We start from the raw sequence: 21,819 nt of genomic DNA on the forward strand, positions 1-21,819 counted from the left end.
TTTTTTTTTTTTTTTTTTTTTTTTTTTTTTTTTTGTATTGAAGATTGAACCTAGAACCTAGCCCTTATTTATATCTTGCCTAGTTGAACAGGCTGAACTCAAATTTGCGATGCTCTCCCTCAGCTTACCATAGTGCTGGGATTATAGATGTGTGCTACCACATCTGGTTTATTACCCACTCCTGCCTTCCTGAGCATGCAAGAACTCACACACTCCAAGAAGGCTTACCTCAGGGAAGTGATCCAGCGGTTGGCACAGACTGTGTTGATGGGCCTGGGTAGCAAAATAAGAAACAGATGAGTCTCTAAGGTTTCTTGGGTTTGTTTTGTTTTGTTTTGTTTTGTTTTTGGTACCAAGACCAAACTCCAATCCTTGCATTTTCCAGGCAGGCTGCGGAACCACTGAGCTAAATCCCCAGCCTCTCACGGCGTTTTTAATGTTTGCCATACATAATGATTACATTCATCATGGGAAATCTGTACCTGCATTAATTTTTTTTCTCCCATTTCTCTCCCTTCCCTTCAAACCTTCTTTCCCTCCCCATTTACAAAAGCTGTTTCCATTTTTTTTCTTCAGTTATTTTTTTAAAAACGCTTTCCCTTTCTTCTCTTCTCCCTCCCCTATCCCTTGTTCTCTTCCCATTTGAACTTCTTCCTACTTTCTAATATTTATCCTCCATTTTGGGTTTCTCACACAAGAGAAACAATGTGATATTTAGACTTGTGTGTCTGATTTATTTCAGTTAAGATTATGGTCTCTGGATGTATTCATTTACTTAAAAATGTCTCAAGTTTATTCTTTATGGTAGAGTAGTACTCTGTTGTATGTAAATTCCACATTTTCTTTATCTGTTCATCTGTTGATGGGCATATGGGTTGTTTCCAAGATTTAGCTATTATGAATTATGCTGCTATAAGTATTGGTGTGCATGTGTCATTGTATGATGACCTTAACTCTTTTGGGAAGGATATCTAGGAGGGGAATACCTGGGTTAAATGAAACCTCTACTTTTCATTTTTTGAGGCATCTCCTTACTGATTTTGGGTTGTACCAACTTAGCTTCCCACCAGCAATGGAGAAGTGAACCCAGGACATTTACACTGAGCTTCATCCTCAGCCCTTTGTATTTTCTTGTTTTGATTGATCAGGCTGGACCCAAACTTGTGATACGCCTGCCTCAGCCTCCTGAGCAGCTGGGATTACAGGTATGCACCATGGTTCTTGGTAAGTCTCTAGGTTGTCAAGAGCTAAAAAAAGAGAACTGAGTTAGAGTTAGAGTAGATAGAACAATTACAGCAGGTGCTCCTCCATCTTATTGCAATCTCAATTTGCAAACTCTGAGGGATAATGCCATTTTTTTTTCATGCTTTGATTTTGCTTTAATTTTTTTTATTAATTGAGTTTATTGGTACATTTAAGGTATACAGTACAATTACATTCATTATTGGGATCTTGTACCTTTACATGACAGGTCTTGGTTCTCATTTTTTCCCCCCTCGTCCATGCTATAATGCCATTTTAAAGAAGCACTGTGAATTTGACCTAACTCTTGAAGATTATTACATTTCTCTCTGTAAGATTGGGGTACGATGCTGATAACAACGATGGAATCTGTCCCAGTTTATCTTAAACGTTGTGGTTGGTAGGTAGCTTTCTGGTTTTTGCAGCCATGAGGCTCCTAGGTAGCATTGTTAGCCAAAAAGGAAGATAGGAACTGGAATGGTGATAACATCAGTGTGTGTGTGTGTGTGTGTGTGTGTGCGCGTGTACATGTGCGTGTGTATGTTTGAGGAGCCCCGAGGCATAATAACAGACCACAGTACTTGATGTGTATCACATAAGTGAGGAGTATCAGAAACATGGTCTGTTTTCAAGGAGCTCTTGCGAGAGAGGTGAATCAGAAGGGCCTTGAAGGACAAGATGGCTGAGCTGAATCTGGAAAGTAGTTGGTTCCTGCACATCTGTGAGTTCAATCAACTGCAGATTGTAAATTTTCAGGAAAATCTTCATTGAACATGAACAGATATTTTTCCTTTTTACTATTCCTTCAGCAGTATAGTAGAACAGTTATTCACATAGCAAAGACATTGTATGAGGTATTTTAAGTAATCTAGAGATTTAAAATATACAGGAGGATGTACATAGACTTTATATGAAAATACTATACTATTTTATATAAGTAATTTCAATGGATTTGAGTATGTATAGCAGGAGTACAGGACCTAATCACCACAAATACCAAGAGACAACTTAGGAAAGACATCCAGGCACGGATGGAATAGCATTTGTGACAGCATAAAGGTAAGGGAGTAGGAGGAGAGTTTCTAAGTTCAGGGCATGTCAGACAGTGTGGTGAAAGGTAGACAGGGACAGGGGTCCTGTAGGTAGTTTATAGTTTGGAAGCTTATAAGAGAGATCAAGGTTGGTGATCCTAGTCAAGGCATAATAATTATTCAGTAAATACCTAATCAGTGAGAGGCATACTTGGGATCATGATTCTCAAATTCAAATCTCACTTGCTCAGTGGCCTTGGACAAATTTATACCTTTTCTGTGCAGTCATAACAATAGCTAGTGAGAACAGATGTGGAGAAATGGAGCACTTTTTTAAATTTATCTCCTGGCCGTCATTTACTGACATTTAAATTAGTTTTTCAAATAATAGCAACATCTTTATATTCAAGAAATAATGTTGTAGCAAACTTTTCCTCAACTCTATTTGGTTATCATTCCTAAATAAAGCAGAGAGCCAAAGGGCTTGTTTTCTTTCTTTCGTTGCTTCATATATTTAAATACTAACTTTGCCCCATAATCCTTTGGCTCTCCATTCTAGTGAGCAAGAATGTATGACCATTCTAGCCTTTTATGCTCTGCCTTACAGTTTGTCATCTATACTAGACTTCCATTTTTTGACTGCCTGTTTGTGTTTGTGGAGGTGGCTAAAGTAACAAGAATTATGCCATTTGGCTTTAAATATTTGAGGAGTACCTAGTATGCTCAAGGTTATGATGGAAAATTAAGACAATAGATCATGGTTGAAAGTGTTTGAAATCCTCTAATTTAAAGATGAAAAATTTAAATATTATAGTAAACTTCACATATAGTAAAACCTCATATATATAAGATGTTGATAAGACAGTTTTATGTATTCCCATTTATCACTCCATCTTCAACAATTATCAACACATGCCCTATCATGTTTCATCTATACCTTTTTATTTTTATTTTGAAATTCATTTTTATTTTACATTGCCCAGGCTTAGCTCAAACTTGCAATTCTCCTACCTCAGCATCCCAAAATTCTGGGAGTACAGGTGTGTGCCACGTTGCCCAGTACATCTGTGTTTACCCTTATTAACTCTTCTACTGTATTTTTTTTGTTTTGTTTTGTTTTTGTTTTTGTTTTTTTGGTTTTTTGAGACAGGGTCTGACTATGTAGTTGAGTCTGACCTGGAACTCACTCTGTAGCCCAGGCTGGTCTCAAACTCACAGTGATCCTCCTGCCTCAGCATCCCGAGTGTTGGGATTACAGGCATGCGCCACCACGCCCGGCTCTTTTACTGTATTTTAAAGCAGATTCCAGATGTCATATCATTTTGTCTAAAAGAAAATCGAGACTCAAGAAAGATAACTATAATAGCATTACCAGTAGCCTTAAAATTACAATAATTTCCTAATTTAAATATACAGTCCTCACATTTTTAATTTCTTAAACATTATATTTAGTTTAACCAGTCTTAAGGGGTTGTAACATTAAACATCACCCTTACCACTAACACCCCGCTTCTCTGTTTTCTCCACTTCCTTGCTCCCTGCCCCCACTTCTTAACCTCTGCCTATTTCTAGTGGTTCTGAATTGTTTGCTCTAAGGATCTGAGAGCAGATCAGGAGTGAAAAATGTTTAAGCTGATGGAGTGAGGAAGACAAAATATGTTGTGGCTGATGTGTAAGGGCTATGTGTAAAAAATTCTAGTGTTGCAAACATTAAAGACTTAGGAGTTGAGGCTTAAAGGGATTTTTTTTTTTCAGTTAACTGGAATTGCAAAGTGTTACTTTTGAGTCAGAAGTTACACACAGAGAGATAGAAAGAGAATTCTGACTATTGACCCTGGTAGCCAGTTCCCAGCTCAGATGGGTGTGGCCCATTGTCCCAGGCCTGCTGCCAGTGTTTCTGATTGTGTAGGCTGAGGGAGGGCCTGAGAATTTGCATTTCTAACCAGCTGCCAGGTGATGCTGTGTCCCTGCTGTTCCCAAACCACTGACCTAGTCTTCCCCCTTGCTTTCCTTTGATCCTTCTGTTTTTAAGATGGTTTATCTTTGCTAAGTAGTAGTACTTCACACGAGTATCAGTGGTTATCCTGCCTGAGTAGCATCTTGGGGTAATGGAGACATGGGCAGAAAGCATATGGATAATTTATGTAAATACATATTCTATTTTCATTATGACCTCATCAAAATGTAGTATTGCACCAGCCTCTCTCGCTGTATGTGAACATTCTTTTTCTAGAGGTAGTTGTTTCCAGTATGTTAATCTCAGTGAGTTGTGTAGGTTTTAGGCAAGAAGTTTGAAGTTTACTTTGAAACTTAGATATTTTACCTAAAACAAAGTAAGAAAGGACAGATGTTACTCTTGCTAACATCTAAAACAAACTTGTCGTTAATTTTCCTACAACCTTTCTTTTTGTTTTCACAGAAAGACTGGGCATCTTGCCTGACCTAATACATCAGTTAGTGAGCAACACAGCAAAAAATTGTAGTTTTCTGCCAACCCTTGAGCCACCACACCTATTTCTGGAACTTTCTCTGACAGTTTTTCCCATTCGAATCTCCTATAAATTGGATCCTGACCAAGCTTGAAATACACCCTAAATGTACTTTTGTTAGGCTTTTCTTTTTTTTACTCTTACCATAATTGTATTAGCCCCAGAAAGTGCTTTTTAAGCTTTTCTGAACTTACACTTATTAACCCGCTGGGATAGGAAACAGCGAGGTTCAGGACACCTGTAAACAGCTTTGCTTAACTATTTATATCACTCAGCAAAGAAGGGGCTTTTCCATTTTGCTGTACAGCTTTGAACCCAAGCACACACCGGTGTGAGTGTTATATTTCCTGGTACCTTTTCCTTCATCAGGCCACTTAAAGAAGCATACATTAGCCACTTAGAATCCAGAAATAACTTTGCTGCCTTGTGAGACATACTGGATGATGAAGTTGTAGTTTTCTAGGTGATATTTTTTTCAAACACACAAGACTAAATCAGCAGGTTTCTAGGTAAGCAGTTAAGGAGAACAAAGAGAGCTGCATATTCTGAACCTCTTACTTTGCACCATAGGTGCATATGATTGGATTATTCGTTATCCACGATTCCTGGTATGTTATCATTGTAAGTCCATGCATATCCTACTTATATTTAGCCACTTATTTTATCTCTTAACAGTCATCTTTATTCCCAGTTTTTAATATTTGAGGTAAAATTTACACAGTGAAGTGTACATCGAGTGCAGTTTGAATGAGGTGGGTTTTTTCTGTTTCATATCATTTTGTTTTATGGTATTGGGGTACAACCCTTAGGGTATTTCCACTGTGGTACATCCCCAGCCCTTTTTTGTTTTTTATTTAGAGACAAGGTCTGGCTAAGTGACCCAGATAGAATCAAATTTGCAGTCTTCCTGCCCCAGCCTCCCAGAATGCTGAGATTACAGGCTTGTGCCGCCACACCCAACTGAGTTTCTTTTCAAACAGAAAAGGCTTATTTGGTAAGTAATTCTAGGAAAGAATGTTAGAGAAATGTGGGTAGTAAAATAAGAAGCTAATGATGAATTATCAAATAAGTTGCTACTCTGAGTAGTTCTTAAGCCTCTAGTAATCTGGTAGATTACATAAATCAGAGTTATTATTTCAAGGGGAAAGTGTGCTGGATTATGTAAAGATGAAGACTGCACTGAAGAGGCAGTAATTCTGTGACATTTCCAGACCAGCAAGTATAATAGCAGAGAGATTCCTGGAATCTACAGACTAGTAAACTTGTGTGACATCCATAGAAATATGGGTGAAACACCAGTAACATCTGTCTCAGAAAGTGAATAGTGCGATTTATATGTAAATTTTAATTCATTCAATTTTTATTTGTTGAGTGCCGCCTCTGTACCATGTATTGGAGATACAGAGGTGGACAACTCTTTCCAAAATCCTTGCTCTCATGGAGTTTATGCTCTACTTCAGTTAATTTCAATGAAAATCACGACCTTACATTTAATCAGACTGGAAATGTGGGAATACAAAACTGTGGAATAAAGAAATAATGGAATGCATTAGTAAACAACTTAGAATTTATTTGGAAAGTAGGAAGTAAAAAGCATGATTTTAACATTTAAAATATTAACAAAATTAGAAAAAGTTAAACTACAGAAAAGCAGATATTAACATTGGCTTAATGGCTATATAGTTCAAACAAGCAAAACCCAAGTTTTTTTCATGCAAATAAGCACTAAAGAAAATAGTGTGAGGGCCAGGGATTTAGCCCCGTGGTCCCACCTCCTGCCTTGCAGGCAGAAGGTCCTGAGTTTGATCCCTGGTACCAATAAAAAAGAAAGAAAAAGAAAATAGTACAGGAATGTTTACAGAACAGACCATAACTAATACATTAAAATTTTACATAAGAAAACTGTACAGAAATAGAAAGATAAGTTAGGTACTTTACAAGAAATGTTTTGTGATTACTTAGGCTATAACTTAAAAGTTTATTTACATAAAATTTGTGTAGCACATCATACATTTTTTACATCACAGATTCAATGTTAGAAAAATTCAGACATGATAAAGCTTCAGTGTGTCAAGAACAGAGCAATAGACACAGTAAGGAAACAAATGGAAACAGCATATGTAAAATTAACCCCCTGTTTAAAAGATTTCCTAGGCTGGAACATAAAAACGTCTTTTAAACATGATTTGGTCAGTAAATGGTTAGAGTTCATTCAGCCTCAGTTAAAAATGTCAGTTTTACTGTAGTTCAAATAAAAGGCAAAATGTCTACAATATATAAAAATAATAAAAAACCATTTTAACATCATTTATATCCTAATACCCGTAATGATATACTTGGAGCAAATTTTAAAGGTATGTCTGATTAAGCAAGTTTAGAACTAATTTTATGCTTTCAACAATTAGCTAGAAACTGATAATTCTTTCCTAGGTAAAATAAAGAATAGGATTGACATTTAGATTCTTTTTTGTGCTGGAGATTGAACTCAGTGCCTTGCACTTGTGAGGCAAGTGCCTGGCAGAACCACGGAGCTAAATCCCCAGCCATAGATTCTTGATGCCTGGCAAGTTTTTGAAAAACATTGCTTACTTCAAAGTGTTTTTTTCCTTATAAAGTTTTAAAAACTCATTTAAAAAACACTTTTAAAATTTTTATTTGTACTAGTAAATGTTTGCAGTCCATAATGATTACGTTCATCCTGGGGAGTTATACATATGCATAACACATCTTCACTCTTTTTGTGTCTGCTTCCCCTCCTCTTTCTCCATTTTTTGGCCCACCCCCCATTTGCAAAAGGTGAGTTTTGACAAATGTATAAACTTATATAACCAGTACCTCACGCAGATTTACCTTCAATCATATGTCATTTATACAGGTAATTGTTTCATTTTCTGTAACAGATTGCATATTTTCAAAGTTGATCTAAAAAATGTGATGTATATAGTCATTTGAGTCTGGATTCTTTCATTCAACATAATGCTGCTTGTAGAAATTTAGGGTTTTTTTATTATGGCAAAATAGTTTATTGTATTAGAATAATATTCTATTATGACTAATTATGTGAGAAAACCAGCAAATCTTCTTCTCAGAAATTTTGAGAATAAAAGAAAACCTTTTTTAGAGTCTGAGGTTTTCTGAAAAACTTGAATTTTAAAAAAATAAACTGTTTTTATTTAGCCTTTTAAAAAATGTTTGGCCAAGCCATGAAAATTAACACTTTTATCAATACAGATGTTCTAAGTTAGGCGGCCTCTAAAATAACTCTGTGGGCAAAGCAGAGTTTTAATCAATTTAGAAATTCTGTTCTTAGTATTCACCATGTCTAGTTGTGGCTCTTATCTATGTAGTTCTTTAAAACCCACTTGAAATTTATTGAAACTTATTTTGTAGCCTTATGTATATGACTCATGCTGGTGACTGTGACATGTGGACTTGAATGTATCGTCTGTATTTGGTTGTTCTGTAAACTTAAGATGGTTGATAGTGTTGTTCAAACATTATTTATTACTGGGGTTTGCTCCCTCCCTTTTCTGCCAATCCAGAATGTTAAAAAGGAGAAACAAATAATGGATAGGACAGGGCCAGGGATTTAGCTCAGTGGTGCCGCTGCTGCCTCAGAAGCGCAAGCAAGGTCCATAGTTCAATCCCCGGTACCAATCAATCAATCAATCAATCAATAAATAAATAAATAAAGGTCCATAGTTCAATCCCAGGTACCAATAAATAAATAAACAAACAAACAAACATAAAAGAAAAAGGTAGGATAAAGACTTAAAATCTAACCATATCAGTGATTATAATTAAATATAAATGAACTAAATTTGTCTAATTTTCCCATAATTCTTTCTGCCAGTTTTTACTTCTATATGTTGAAACTCCCTTTTTAGTCATAAAAACATTTGTGTTCATTATGACTTTTTGGCAAATAAACATTTAGTTTTTGTTTTTGTTTGTTTGTTTGGGTAGTACTAGGAATTGAGCCCAGGGTCTTTACACTGAACTATATCCCCTGCCTTTTAAAATAATTTATTTGTTGGTCTTTTTATTTATTTTGAATCACTATGTAGCCTGGCTAACCTTGAACTCACCAGACTTTCTCCTCAGCCTCCTGAGTGCTAGGATCATAGGAGCACACCACCACACCTAGGTGTAAATTAACTCTTATCCCTATAAATATTCCTGCTGGGTACAGTGGTTCATGCCTTTGGGTGAAGCTACTCAGGATCCTGGTAGGCAGCAGAATCAGTGAGCTCAGAGTTCACTGTCTGTCTGGGTAACATGGCAGAACTTATCTCAAACAAAACAGTACAGATTTTTTTTTAACTTTATCATTTTTTTCTGCTTTATTTGAAATTATTTTTAGAGCTGAGTGTGTAGATCAGTGATAGAGCATGTGTTTAGCATGCAAAAGACTTGAATTTAATCCCTACCACTGAAAACCAAGAATTTGTTTCTCTCACAGGCTCATTTCTGCTTTCCTATGCATGCCATGTGCTGATATCACATTTTTCATCCTTTTACTTTTATATTTTTTGTATTTTAAGTACAATTCTTTCTATTAATGGGATATAGTCTTTTTTTTTAGAAAACTAGTCTAATAATGTCTGGTTCTTACTAGTTTTATTCCATGTATATCCAGTGTAGTTATTTACATGGTTTAAGTCTACTATCTTGGATTTTGAGTTTTCTCTTTTTTTCATTCGTTGTTCATTACAATGTACATTTCTTCTGGATTTAATAATACGAAGACTTTATTTGTATTCTTTTTCATCAGTTAAACTGACTCATCTCTATTTTATAGTCTTAGTGGATTACATGCTTTATTCTTAATGTAGTCTAGCATTCATTAGAACTGAACATCATTATGTATAATGTAGTTTTACCTCCTTCTGTTACTTAAGCCAGTGAGATTGCATTTCTCCCCATGAGTCCTGGCAGGTGCCTGTATCACAGGATTTCCGATACTTACAGGATAGAGCTGTGAATCTTAGTACTTGTGATGACTCCCTCTTCTCAAGCTGAATCCCCTCCCATTTTCTGCCTGTATCTAGTCACTCTCCAACTTTTTCAAAAAATACTTTTAATTACTTTTCAATTCACTACTCCAGTCTAAAGCTTATTACTAACCTTATTGCCATTCCCTTTTTTTCTTCTTGTATAGTTGGATTGGATTGGTATTTCTAATACAAATAGATACATACAGTATATCAGTTAGCTGATACGTGCATATTACAACTGAATAAATACATATATTAAGTTACTTTTAACTTATCTTAACTGAATTTATTTACTTTTTAAACTTACTGTTAAATTGCATTGATTTACCCATATTACACATATATTACTTTAGTGGAGCTCCAAACTGGGTGTCATGCTACTGCATGATTGTACCACGGCTTATTTATCCCCTCTTCTGTTAATGGACAGTTGGGGTTGTATTCTTGTAAAGATTCCCTCTTTGAATATTTGCATTTAGCTATGGGTTATATACTTTAGAGAAAATATTACTGTGAAAAATGAATATGATATATAATTTTAGATGGTAATATATTCTTATTCAAAGTGATTCAACCACTTTATAATCCTATTACTATTCTATAAGAGTCTGTGTGAATCCACATCCTCTACAACCCTTGGTAGTATTTTTTTTTCATTGACAAATAATAAAGCAGTATCATGGTGTTTCAAATTCTCCGGTTATTAATGATATTAAGCATCTCTTCATATTATTTATTGTTTGAAAGTAATTACTTTTCTTCTAAATGTCTATTTATGTCTTCACTCCTGTCATTTTTTGTTGACTTTTGGGAGTTCCATAATTGGTATACCACTGAACTCTAGACCACTTATATTTAGTTATTTTTAATTCATTAGAAAGATATTTGGTCTTTGACTATGACTGACCACTGACCACCTGTTTAATTTGCAAACCCCTCGGGCTCTGGACTCCTTTATCATGCTCCATGTTTTCTACCTTAGCATCTACCACCTTTGTCATATTACACATTTTTATTACTTATGTCTTACTGTCTTCCCCTTAACAGTTAAATGTAGGTTGCTACATGATAAATATAGAGCTTGAGAGTGTATTATTCAGCTTTCCATTTGCTAGATAAAACACCTGCCACATACAGCTTAAGAAAGAAGAGGTTTAATTTAGCTCATGGTTTCAGAGAATTCAGTCCATAGTCAGCTGGCTCTAAGGCAGGAGCATCATGGTGGAGGAAAGCTGCTCACTTCATGGAAGCCAGGAAGCAGAGCAGGGGAACAGTGCCAGAGAGGAAGGGCCACCTCCACTGTCACCGAAGGGACACCTAGAAGTGTGCTTTATGGCTGACCCTTTACTAATCCTTTGGGTGACTAAAGTCAATCAACTGATGACCCTGCTTAACTGTCACAGTGAGGAAGCATTTATAAGTTTTTATAGCAATTAAAATACTGTCGCTGTTTTATTATATCACAATGTTAGTGTCTAGTGAATTGGAAGTTTTTCAAGAAACTGGTTCTTCAGCACCCTGACAGTTGTATGGTCTAGCTTGTCTCACACCTCTGTGACATAGCGCTTGAGAGGCTCCTGACCAGAACACAGGGAAATGGTTTAACAATGTGTATGCACTACACAATATAGCTGCTAACAAAAGATGAACATCTGGTTTTCTAATTTAGTGAGGTGGTGTGTTTCTCTGGTGAACATTTCTTTTATTGATAGTCCTATGTTTATAACTGAACTTGGTGTGTTTGTTTTATACATACATATGTAATTGTGTGTGCGGGGGCTACTTTCAAAGGGAAGGGGAAAGCAAGCCACTGAATTATATCATATTCAGGGATTGCTCGTATCTTCTGCTTGTTTATGCTTTCAGTTCTCATGATTTTCATTTTCCAGTCTGTGTATGGTTATTAAATTCATGTCTTACTTCTTTGGACTGTGAACTCTCTGAAGTTGCGTGTCAATTTTTTACAAGTACTTAGGTTCATAACCTGGTTTGTTGACCCCCCTGGTTTCTGGCTAACTATAAACATATATCTTGTTTATTTTGTACTGTATTATTTCCACATAAAATGGTAGTGATATTTTTCACCTTCTGAAGTAAAGTTCTACAGAATCCTTAGATGAAACTACTCTAAAATCAAAGTATAGACTGCTAATATTTTGAAATAATTAGCTTATCAAATAAACACTTGCTTGCTCTTATTGTAAGTTAATGCTATCAAAATAAATATTTCATTCTAACTGTATGGTATTTAGTAGAACAAATGCATAGTAGAGAACTTATCCAAAAAGCTGATATATAACTGTATCTGTGAACTATAACTATATCTGCAAAAATAGAGTGGTTAGTGAGATCTGACTGCTTGGAAACAGAGAGCAAAGGTTTCTGTTAAACAGTATGTCCTGTACTTCCTGGTTAATTAATGTACCTCAGTACCTGCGAAGTGGCTGGGGCTGTATTCAGGCTGGTTGAGACAACCTACATAAACACTCTGGTCCCTAAAATGGATTAGTTAATGTTGGCAAATAACAACATCTTGGTTTTTTTCCCTGTAGGTGTCCAAATTTTTTGCAAGTATAATTTTAATGTATTTTATAACAAGCAAAACTGTGAGTGGATTATGAAATGATTTCAGAATAAATCTTTCCTTAAGATGTGATCAGACAAGTAGAAAATCACCATTATAATGGAAATTAGACAGACCTAAGTTAAAAAGCAGTCTTTGCTGAACTTACTTGCTGTTTCCATGCAAATATCAAACATCTTCAGCCCTTACTTATAAAATGGAGGGATGGTTTTATTCATTTTATCAGGTTGTCATGGTTAAAGATTATGGGTAATTTATGTAAATACCTAAGAACCACTGTAGGCACTCAAGTAGGTAGCAGTGTGTGCGTGTGTGTGTGCGCGCACGTGTGTGCGCGCGCACATGTGTGCGTGCATTATAGTGTGGTTGGCCGTTTATATCCACAGATACCACCAACTGCAGACCAAGTGTTTGGTGCATGCCTTATAATCCTAGCATTTGAAAGGCTGAGGCAGGAACATTGCTGTGTTCAAGGCCAGCCTGAACTGCAGAAACCCTGTCTCAATACCACCCCCCACAAAAAAATTACATCTTTTTTGAACATGTATAGACTTTTTCCCCTAGTCACTAGTCCCTAAACAATACAACTTAATAACTATTTACTGTACATAGCATTTTCATCACAGTAAATATTATAAGTAATATAGAGACTATTTAAATATATAAGAGGATGTGGTTACAATCTGTGCCAATACTATACCATAAGACCCTTGAACATGTGTAGATTTTGGTATCCAAGAAGGTCTTGTAGCCAATCCCCCACAGAGAGGCCAAAGGACAACAGTATATAGTGAATATATATATAAACCCATTTTCTAGAGAAATCTTGTAGTATACTCTTTATAGAAATGTAATAAAAGCAAAGCAAAATTAAAAGGGCAGGGTTTGGGTAGGGCTTATTGGAAGAAAGAAGTCTTCTCCATCAGAATCTTTTGTGACACTGAACACGTTTTCATGGCCCTCCCTGATACCCTTCCTTGTCCTAGAGCCCTAAAGAGTACAGCATAGAAACCATTCTACTGGATTTTATTTATGTATGTATTGAAGTTTGTGCATGCTAGGCAAACTCACTACCACTGAGCTGTACCCTAGCCCTCTATGGCACTGGAGTGCAAGAACTAAATTACTTCTTTTATTAACTGACACAGGTATAGACTGTGATATTACAGCACAGTAAGTCATTTGCCATGGCTTATTAAGTTATTCTGTTAATTCAGCTCCACTGCTACTGAAGTTCTCTTTCTATATATTGGACTTTAAATGGAGTTATAATTTGAGGTTCATATAGCAAACCCACTACAAATCATGCGTCATAAAGCAGGTAATGATAGCATCATTTTTTTTTTTTTTCAGATCTAGGTTGAAATTTGCCCTTGACAAACAAGAAAATGATGAGTGATGCAAGCGATATGTTAGCTGCGGCCCTGGAACAGATGGATGGCATTATAGCAGGTAATCTAAAGGATGGAGTCCAAATACTTACTCTGGTCCCTTGACTTTTTTATAGCTGCCCTCCTATTACCTTTCCATTCTTTCTCTTGTTCTCATTTTTTGCCATTTTCCAATGCCTTTCGGTTTCCCATGGTTTCATCTTTGTTCCTCTTCTCTAATTTCTACCAAAATTCTACCAAAATTATTTTAAAACATCAAAAATTCTAATTGTGCCCAGGTTTCAGATCAAGGATAAAGAATATGTACCTCTTGTGGTTCTGGTAGTATAAGTGATCTGTTTGCTTTCGCAATTCCTTGCTAAGCTGCTGGTCCTTATCTTAATTGCCAACAGTATCTCTTTCCTGAAATGTCCTGTGGGTACATTAGTGTCATATTTAAAATATTGAGCTTAAGTCTGAGGATGCAACTCAGTGGTAGAACACTTGCCTAGCATACATAAGGACTTAGGTTCCATCCATAGCACTGCAAAAACAATAACAGCCCCCCCACCATTACTCAATTTATCGTGTTTCCTCAGAAGTTTCTCCGGGGAGACCTTTTCAGTTCATTTCATAATCCTCCATCCATAATTTCCTAAACCAAATACTAAAATTATTCTAGACCCTTTTTCTTTTCATGTCTCCTACTTAGTTATTTAAGTTATTCCAGTTCTGCCTCCTCTCAGATTTTGCTTTTCCTTTTCGTCTTGTCTAGAATCCATCCTGCCTGTGCTACTGTTACCTCTGTGACCAAGTCACCCTCCCACTTGATGTTCTTAAGAATCTTGCTTCCTGCTGTAGTTCCTCTGCCTCAAACCATCACGATCTGTTTTCTAAAATAACAGCTCTCATCATATGATTTTTCTGGAAGGCATGGATCCACCTGACCTGATTTGCCACATTCTTATTCATCATTTCTTGAGGCTACCACATCTCACACCAGATCCCAGCAGGATATTTTTCTTTTTATAATGCACAGTTGGCCCCTTTGTTAGGTATGGACCATTGTTTTATTTTTCCATGAAATAACAATGACTTGGACAGATTTACGTGACTCAGTTATTATCTTTTTCCTATTCCTTGTTTTCATTATTCCTAGGACTAGACTGGTTTACCTCCTATAGCTGTAGTATTTTATCTAACGTAAATCCTACTGTTCTCTGATTTTTTTAAAAAAATCTAGGTTCTAAGGCCTTGGAATATTCCAATGGGATTTTTGATTGTCAGTCTCCCACTTCTCCATTCATGGGAAGCTTGCGAGCTCTGCACCTTGTGGAAGACCTACGTGGATTATTAGAGATGATGGAAACTGACGAGAAGGAAGGCTTGAGATGCCAGATCCCAGATTCAACAGCAGAGATGCTTATTCAATGGCTTCAGAGTCAAATGGTAGATGTCTATATGTTATATGTCTGTGCTGTCAGTCTTTTGTTGCTTATTCCAAAATTCAGTACAACAGCTTTTTTTTTTTCTTTTTATTGAGTTTATTGGTACATTTTAGGTATACAGTACAGTTACATTCGTTACTGGGATTTTGTACCTTTACAAGACAGGTCTTAGTTCTCATTTTTTCCCCTTGTCCCTGCCCTCCCTCAGTACAATAGCTTTTTAAGAAAACAAACCAAAAATAGATTACAGCATAACTGGTTTGCTTCTATTTTATTCTTTATTCAATTACAATTCTTTTTGACTCTGAAAGTAACTTTTTTAAAAGGTACTGTTAGTGTGTATTTTATGAGTGTCAACAGGTTGTCTCAGTCTGCCTGCAGAAATTGACCTACTTTCAGATTTCTGTCTGCATGACCTACTGTGACTTAAAACAATCCTGTAAAAGAACTTTGTGTATAATAGATTATTTCTTAATAGTAATGCGAAGTTGACCAGAAAAGACTCAGTAGCAATTGTAAATGGAAAGCATGCTGAGTGGACATCTCAAAAAGCAATAGTTTGTAGCAGTATTTAACATGAAGTGCCGTCTGCTGGCGTGTAACACTCATTTCAGTTTCAGTGTTCATGTTAGGTTGTACACTTGGGTTCTAAGTGATGTTCTTGCAGTGAACAAGATACTCATCTCAAAAATTGATTTGGTCAGTCTAGGCGTGGTGGTGCACACCTGTAATCCCAGCACTCGGGAGGCTGAGGCAGGAGGATCGCTGTGAGTTCAACACCAGCCTGGGCTTCATAGTGAGTTCCAGGTCAGTCTCAACTACGTAGTGAGACCCTGTCTCAAAAAACCAAAAAGAAAAAAGAAAAAAAAATTGATTTAGCCAATCTCTCCTTCCTTTCAGCACAGTGATAAATACCATGGCTTTTATATTTGATCACATGAAATTTAAAGATACTCGCAGAAACAGATTCATTCAAAGGAGAAGATAGAAATAGTGACATTTTGTAAATTTTAAAAAATAGTTGTCAGTAAGACGCATGAGTATGCTTATCAGTTCATTGTGTTGATATAAAAACTAAGTAAAATGACGTGAAAGAGTCATGATCAGCAGAGAAAGCTGCTTTCTCAGTAGCACACCTTACATTTTCATGTGCTGTCCCCCCGCCGCCTCCGCCGCCACTGGTACCCTCAGCCATTCCTTTGCCAGGTGCTGTGTCTATGCCCAGTTTACCTTTCCATCTCTGAGTGGAGACAGTGTTCTTTTAGTGGTGGCATAGTCAGCTACACAATCTTAACAGATAAAGGTACTCGATCTTATTGTTATGCCTTACATCATCTCTGTGTCTCCTCCAGAGATGTTTGTTAATTTCTTTGGAATTGCTTCATGATCTGAAATTTGGTGTTTCTTAACATATTCTTTAGCCTATTTCTATTTTTTCTCACTGCTTTGTTTTCCTGGCATACAGAAATATAGGGAGAAAGGAACTTACTTCTGCTAGAACTTTTCTGAATCTGTATCCAGAGGCCAACAGTGTAGCCATAGCTTAAGGTGACCTGGTGACCTGGAGTTGAACTTCTGACTTGTGCTCAAGACATTTCCCTTAACTCCTGCTTCTTACTCTGTTCTGTGGAAGTATTTCTGAGCATGGTGGAAGGCAGCAACCATGATGGTGCCATTGTCTGAGTGTGAGTTAGGTCGTGTCACTTGTCTTTCACAGACTGTCGTGGTGACCACTTGTTCCCAGCCTGGCCTCGGCTGAGGGTGCTGCATGGCTGTACTCTCAGTCTGCAAAGCTCCTTAACCAGTTTTCTCCCTCAGTCACATCCTTTTGCTGTTGACTCAGAAGTCATGCTGTGTGAGGCTCTTCCCACCTCATCTAAAATTGCACACATCCACTCTTTCTTGTTTAATTTATGTGTGTGTGTGTTTGTCACTTTTATGTCATTTATTTTCTGTCTTTCCAACCAGAATGTAAAGTGCTATAAATTGGAGAATTTTGCATTTAAATTTTTTAAAAAATCACTGTATTCCTATGGTCTAGAATAATACCTAGAATACTGTAGGTGCTCATTAATTATATTTGTAGTAAATGAGATATAGTCAAATGAACTAAAGTTTTAAATTTACTCCATGGATAATTACTAGGTTGTTGATTTCTAGTTTTGGTCATTTTCTGTCTTAATATTTGACATTTTGACTCCACAAAATGACAAATGCTTTACAGAACCTGTGAATCATATTAAAAATAATAACAAAATAGAGTAGATGTGGATCTAGAGAGAGAAATGTGTGGTATTTGTTAAATTTATTTATACTTATTTATTTACCTATTCCCTGGTCTTTTCCCAAATCTTCCCAATTAAATATGTTTTCTTAAGCACAGAAAAATGAAAGAATAAAAGAAGAAAGATGGCGAAAAGCAAAGCATGAAGAATAGCAGGAACAGGTGTTTGGAATAATAAAGGCACAAGTATGAAATAGTCACTGAACAGTAGACTTTAATGTTAGAATCCAAAGAGAGCTTCAACCAACATTGAGAATCTACTGGTAGAGGGTCTTATGCTTACAATTTAATGTAGTGTGCAGTCTCACTGTGTAGTTCAGGCTGGCCTTGAACTCACTATGTAGTGCACACTGGCCTGAAATTTGCAGTGATCCTCCTGGCCCATCCTCCTGTGTGCTGGGATTACAGGCGTGTACTGCCACACCCGGCTTATAGTTTATCATTTTAAAATAAGAATATGTAGACATTTTAGTTGTAATTTATTCAGTCTTCCCTTCCTTCCTCTCTTCCTTCCTTTTTCATTAATATGGTACCCAGTGTAGTTAAATTCATACAGACAAAAAGTAGACGACTGATTGCCAAGGCCAAAGGAAGGAGCAACTGGGAAGATGAGGGTGAAACGTTTGACTTGTACAAGATAGAAAGAGTTCTTCAGATGAATGATGGTGATATTTCCAAAATCGGTATAAATGTACTTAGTACCACTTTAAAATAAATTTTACCTGTGTTTATTGCCACAATTAAAAATAAAATTAATAGCTGGGTATTGTGGTGACCCCAGCACTTGGGAGCTGAGTTTTAATGGTTGTGAGTTCAAGGCTGGAGGGGCTACATACTGAGTTCAAGACCAGCCTGAACTATATAGTGAGACCCTGTGTGGTTCATAAATAAATAAATGAGACGTAAAAATTGATGGTGTCTTAGAATTGAATAAACACAAAATCCTAGCGAATCCCTCCTTGATATTATATATGAGGAAATTACCTAAAAAACAAATAAAGAAGGTCCTATAATTAAAAAAAAAAAAAATCAGGTCCAGAGATTTAGTTCAGTGGTTCCAAAGCTTGTGTGACTTTGGAGATTTTTTCTTTTCTCCCTTCCCCTTCCCCTTCCTCACCCCACCCCCTCTCTCCTTCTTTTTTTGTACTGAGAACTGAGCATAGGGCTTCATACATGCTAGGCAAGTGCTCCACTACTGAGCATTCCCTGCTTTTTACTTTTTAATTTAATTTTATTTTGAGACAGTCTCACTAAACTGCCCAGGTGGCTTTAAACTTCCAATCCTCCTACCTTAGCCTCCTGAATAGCTGGGATTATAGGTACAGTATAAGCCACCATGCTTAGCTCCTGTTGTGCCCAAGTCGTGAAGCCCCCAAAGACCACCAAGGAGTCAGGTCTGATGCAATTGCAAGAGGAGTTTATTGCAAGCTCGAGCCTGGACTCTCAGGTGTCACCATCACAGCGGCTTCAGACTGAGAGCCCAGATCCAACTTTGAACCAAGTTTATATAGTATTTTTCTGTTACTATTTTTATTTTTCCCTTGTCATCAAGGGGCATCGGGAGGGCACATTGGAACATGACCTAATGCTTACATTTGCAAATTTATTATGGGGTGCTGGGAGGGTACGTATTGGAAAGTTACCGAAGGCCTTTAGAGAATTAATTCTTCTTTTCATTAGACAATTAATTCCTCTTTTCTGACTTTTGCTAACTAAGATATATGACTGTCTATATCCACTATAATTCCTATATCAGCTATAACTAATTCCTATATTGATTAGATCACCCAAAAAGAAGCTTTTATATCAACTGTACTTAATTCCTATATTCATTAAATTGCATAAAAAGAAGCTCATCTTAAAAAGAACAGAAGCAGGATGGAGATGCCCTAAAAGAGGAACTGCAATTGTCAAAGCACAGAGAAACTGCCACATAGAATGGAATTTTTCAGAAAGGAACTTTTGCATTTACTCTATTCTGGGTAAGGGGCATGGAGCCCACCGTGACCTGGAAACTTGGTCCTCACACTCCTAGAAAAGTTTTTTAACTTCTTTGTCCCAGTTTCTTCTATGAACTGTGGATAAGGGTTTCTGCCACACATCATTGTGAGTATCCCAGGGTAATATATGCTGAGTACTTGTCAGTAAGCCTGACAGGTGACCAGACAAAAAGTGAGGCTGGTTGGGTGAGTTTGCACATGCATATAATCCCAGTACTTGGGAGACTGAAGCAGGAGAATCACTGCAAGTTCGAGGCCAGCCTGGGCTACATAGTGAGTTCAAGGCTAACCTGGAATACACAGAGACCCTGTCTCAAAAAAACAAAAACAAAGTGATGCTGACAGGTAGAAGGGAGAGGTGAGAGAAAATGTTTTAAAAGGCCCCTTTGCATTGAGGGAGAAGGTTGATTCAGTTACAAAGGGAATTAGATTATAGATCCACCTATACGTATCTCCCTTCTTGTGGCAATTCTCAGACTGGAGAAGCTTTAATCATATTATACAAAAAATGTGTTCTGCCAGTTCCACATTCAGGTACCATTGCTCTTCAGTGATGGCCAATCTAAGAATGCGTGTATTGTTTTCATTGCTGCCACTGGGCATTTGCATGTTGAATTATTTGTCCATGCAGGGGAGATCTCTGCTTTGTGTAGGATGCAACTTACTTCTTTACTTCTAATTGCTACTGCCTGTTTTTTTTTTGGTGGGGGGGTACCAGGAATCAGACTCAGGCCTTTGCTCTTGCCAGGCAGGCGGCAGAACCACTGAGCCAAATCCCCCGGCTGCTACTGCCTATTTTTAATTAGCTCATATGATCAGAAGCTGAATTAAAAAAAAAAAAAAGAAAATAGGAACACTAGTAGCCTGTTAGTGAATGGTCTACTGCTCTAGGCTTCTAAAAATGAAGAAATTGTTTTCAGGTTTAGAAATTTATGTTGTATGCTTAAAAGAAAACTATTGAATATGACATTTGTTGAGTTGCTGGGGCAGAATAGAATTCTCTGTTTTAATTATGCAGGGTTACCATGTGTTAACACAAATTAATAATAATCATGTGCTTTATCAAGCTCCAGATTTAAGAAGTCAAAAATAGAAAAAAAATATGTCTAATTATTTGAGCTAAGCATGTAGCTTTTGGTTACTTTAGGTCTGACGTGCCCTGGAACATTCTTAAAATGTTTTTTCCAATCCATGAACTGAGATTATGACCTCATTAGCAAGGGGAGCAAGTGGTAAAATCCCACAACTGTCTGGGTATTTGATACTTCTAATTACGAGGCAATCTGAAAGTCAAAAAGATGTTACAGAAATATAGTTTTCAACAAATTAGTAAAGACACTAGTAATAATAATTCCAAGCATCGTAACTAATGAAGTGGTATATAACTAATGAAGTGGTACATAAATGGGTAATTTTTTTTTTATTTTATTTTTTATTTTTTTGGTACTGGGGATTGAACCCAGGTCCTTGTGCTTGTGAGGCAGGCAGTAGAACCACTGAGCTAACTCCCTGGCCCTAATTTCTTTCTTTCTTTTTTTAAGGGGTGATTCTTGACTGGCTCTGGCCTGTTATATCACTGTAATACAGCTATCTTATTTCTACTTTGATTAATTAGATGATATCAATTCCAAATGCACATTTTAAAAAGTTTCTGTATAAACACTAATTCTAATCATTTGAAGAGTCCAATGGTAGGAGTTTGTTCTCTCCAGGGCTGCTGGCCATTATCCCTGGGCCCCCAACCTTAGTCACAGTCCATTTCCATCCCAACATCCTACCATCCTCTGACTCCTGGTGCTCTTTGAGCATCCTTTCTTTTCATGTGTGCCTCCAGGGGATGTTTTTCAGACCTTGGCAAACGAGATGCAGATTAAGATTGTACCCTCTAAGCAGTCAAAGTCTTGCAAGTTAATGTAGTATCATACTGAGGCATGTTAGCTAAAATTAAAGTACTTTTTCCCTGAAGCTTCTGCTCCCACAAAGAGTGGCACAATCACAGGAAAACTGATTGAGCACATCAGCAGAATTCTCAATTAAGAGTGACCAGTGTGGAGCGGTAGGTGAGAAATGTATAGTACTTTTAATGAAATCCTGGATAACTGGTATTTGTTAGGACTAAATGGAAAGTTTTCTCTGTTCTTATATAAAAGAGCATAAAGAAAGAGAGAAAGCTTTATTTGCTTGCTTTGTCTTTCTTTCTTTGTATTCTGTCATGTAACTGGCTTTCAGCAAATTCTGAGCTAGGCAGAGTGGCACATACCTGTAATCCCAGCACTTGGGAAGCTGAGGCAGGAGGATCCCAGTGAGTTTGAGGCCTGCCTGTACCTACATAGTGAGTTCAAAGCCAGGCCAAACTACATAGTGACACCTTATC

At 36.9% G+C, this 21,819-nt stretch overlaps 1 protein-coding gene across 7 annotated transcripts in view; it reads left to right on the forward strand.

Annotated features, from left to right (window-relative positions):
- The window catches only part of Ppfibp1 (PPFIA binding protein 1), a 112,247-nt gene that overhangs the window by 33,978 nt on the left and 56,450 nt on the right, over positions 1-21,819 (forward strand). For 6 of the 7 annotated variants that reach the window (XM_033763518.1, XM_010628996.3, XM_010628994.3 and 3 more), the window contains exons 3-5: positions 1,149-1,205; positions 13,697-13,795; positions 14,957-15,162. In XM_033763518.1, the coding sequence (XP_033619409.1) occupies positions 13,732-13,795; positions 14,957-15,162 (270 nt within the window). In that variant the 5' untranslated portion in view covers positions 1,149-1,205; positions 13,697-13,731. Of the gene's footprint in view, positions 1-1,148; positions 1,206-5,679; positions 5,757-13,696; positions 13,796-14,956; positions 15,163-21,819 lie in introns of those variants that run through there. The other variant, XM_010628995.3, reaches the window with a different exon arrangement.

The sequence above is a fragment of the Fukomys damarensis genome, unplaced genomic scaffold (assembly GCF_012274545.1).
Source record: "Fukomys damarensis isolate Sample0158 unplaced genomic scaffold, DMR_v1.0_HiC HiC_scaffold_15, whole genome shotgun sequence".
Classification (NCBI taxonomy): Eukaryota; Metazoa; Chordata; class Mammalia; order Rodentia; family Bathyergidae; genus Fukomys; species Fukomys damarensis.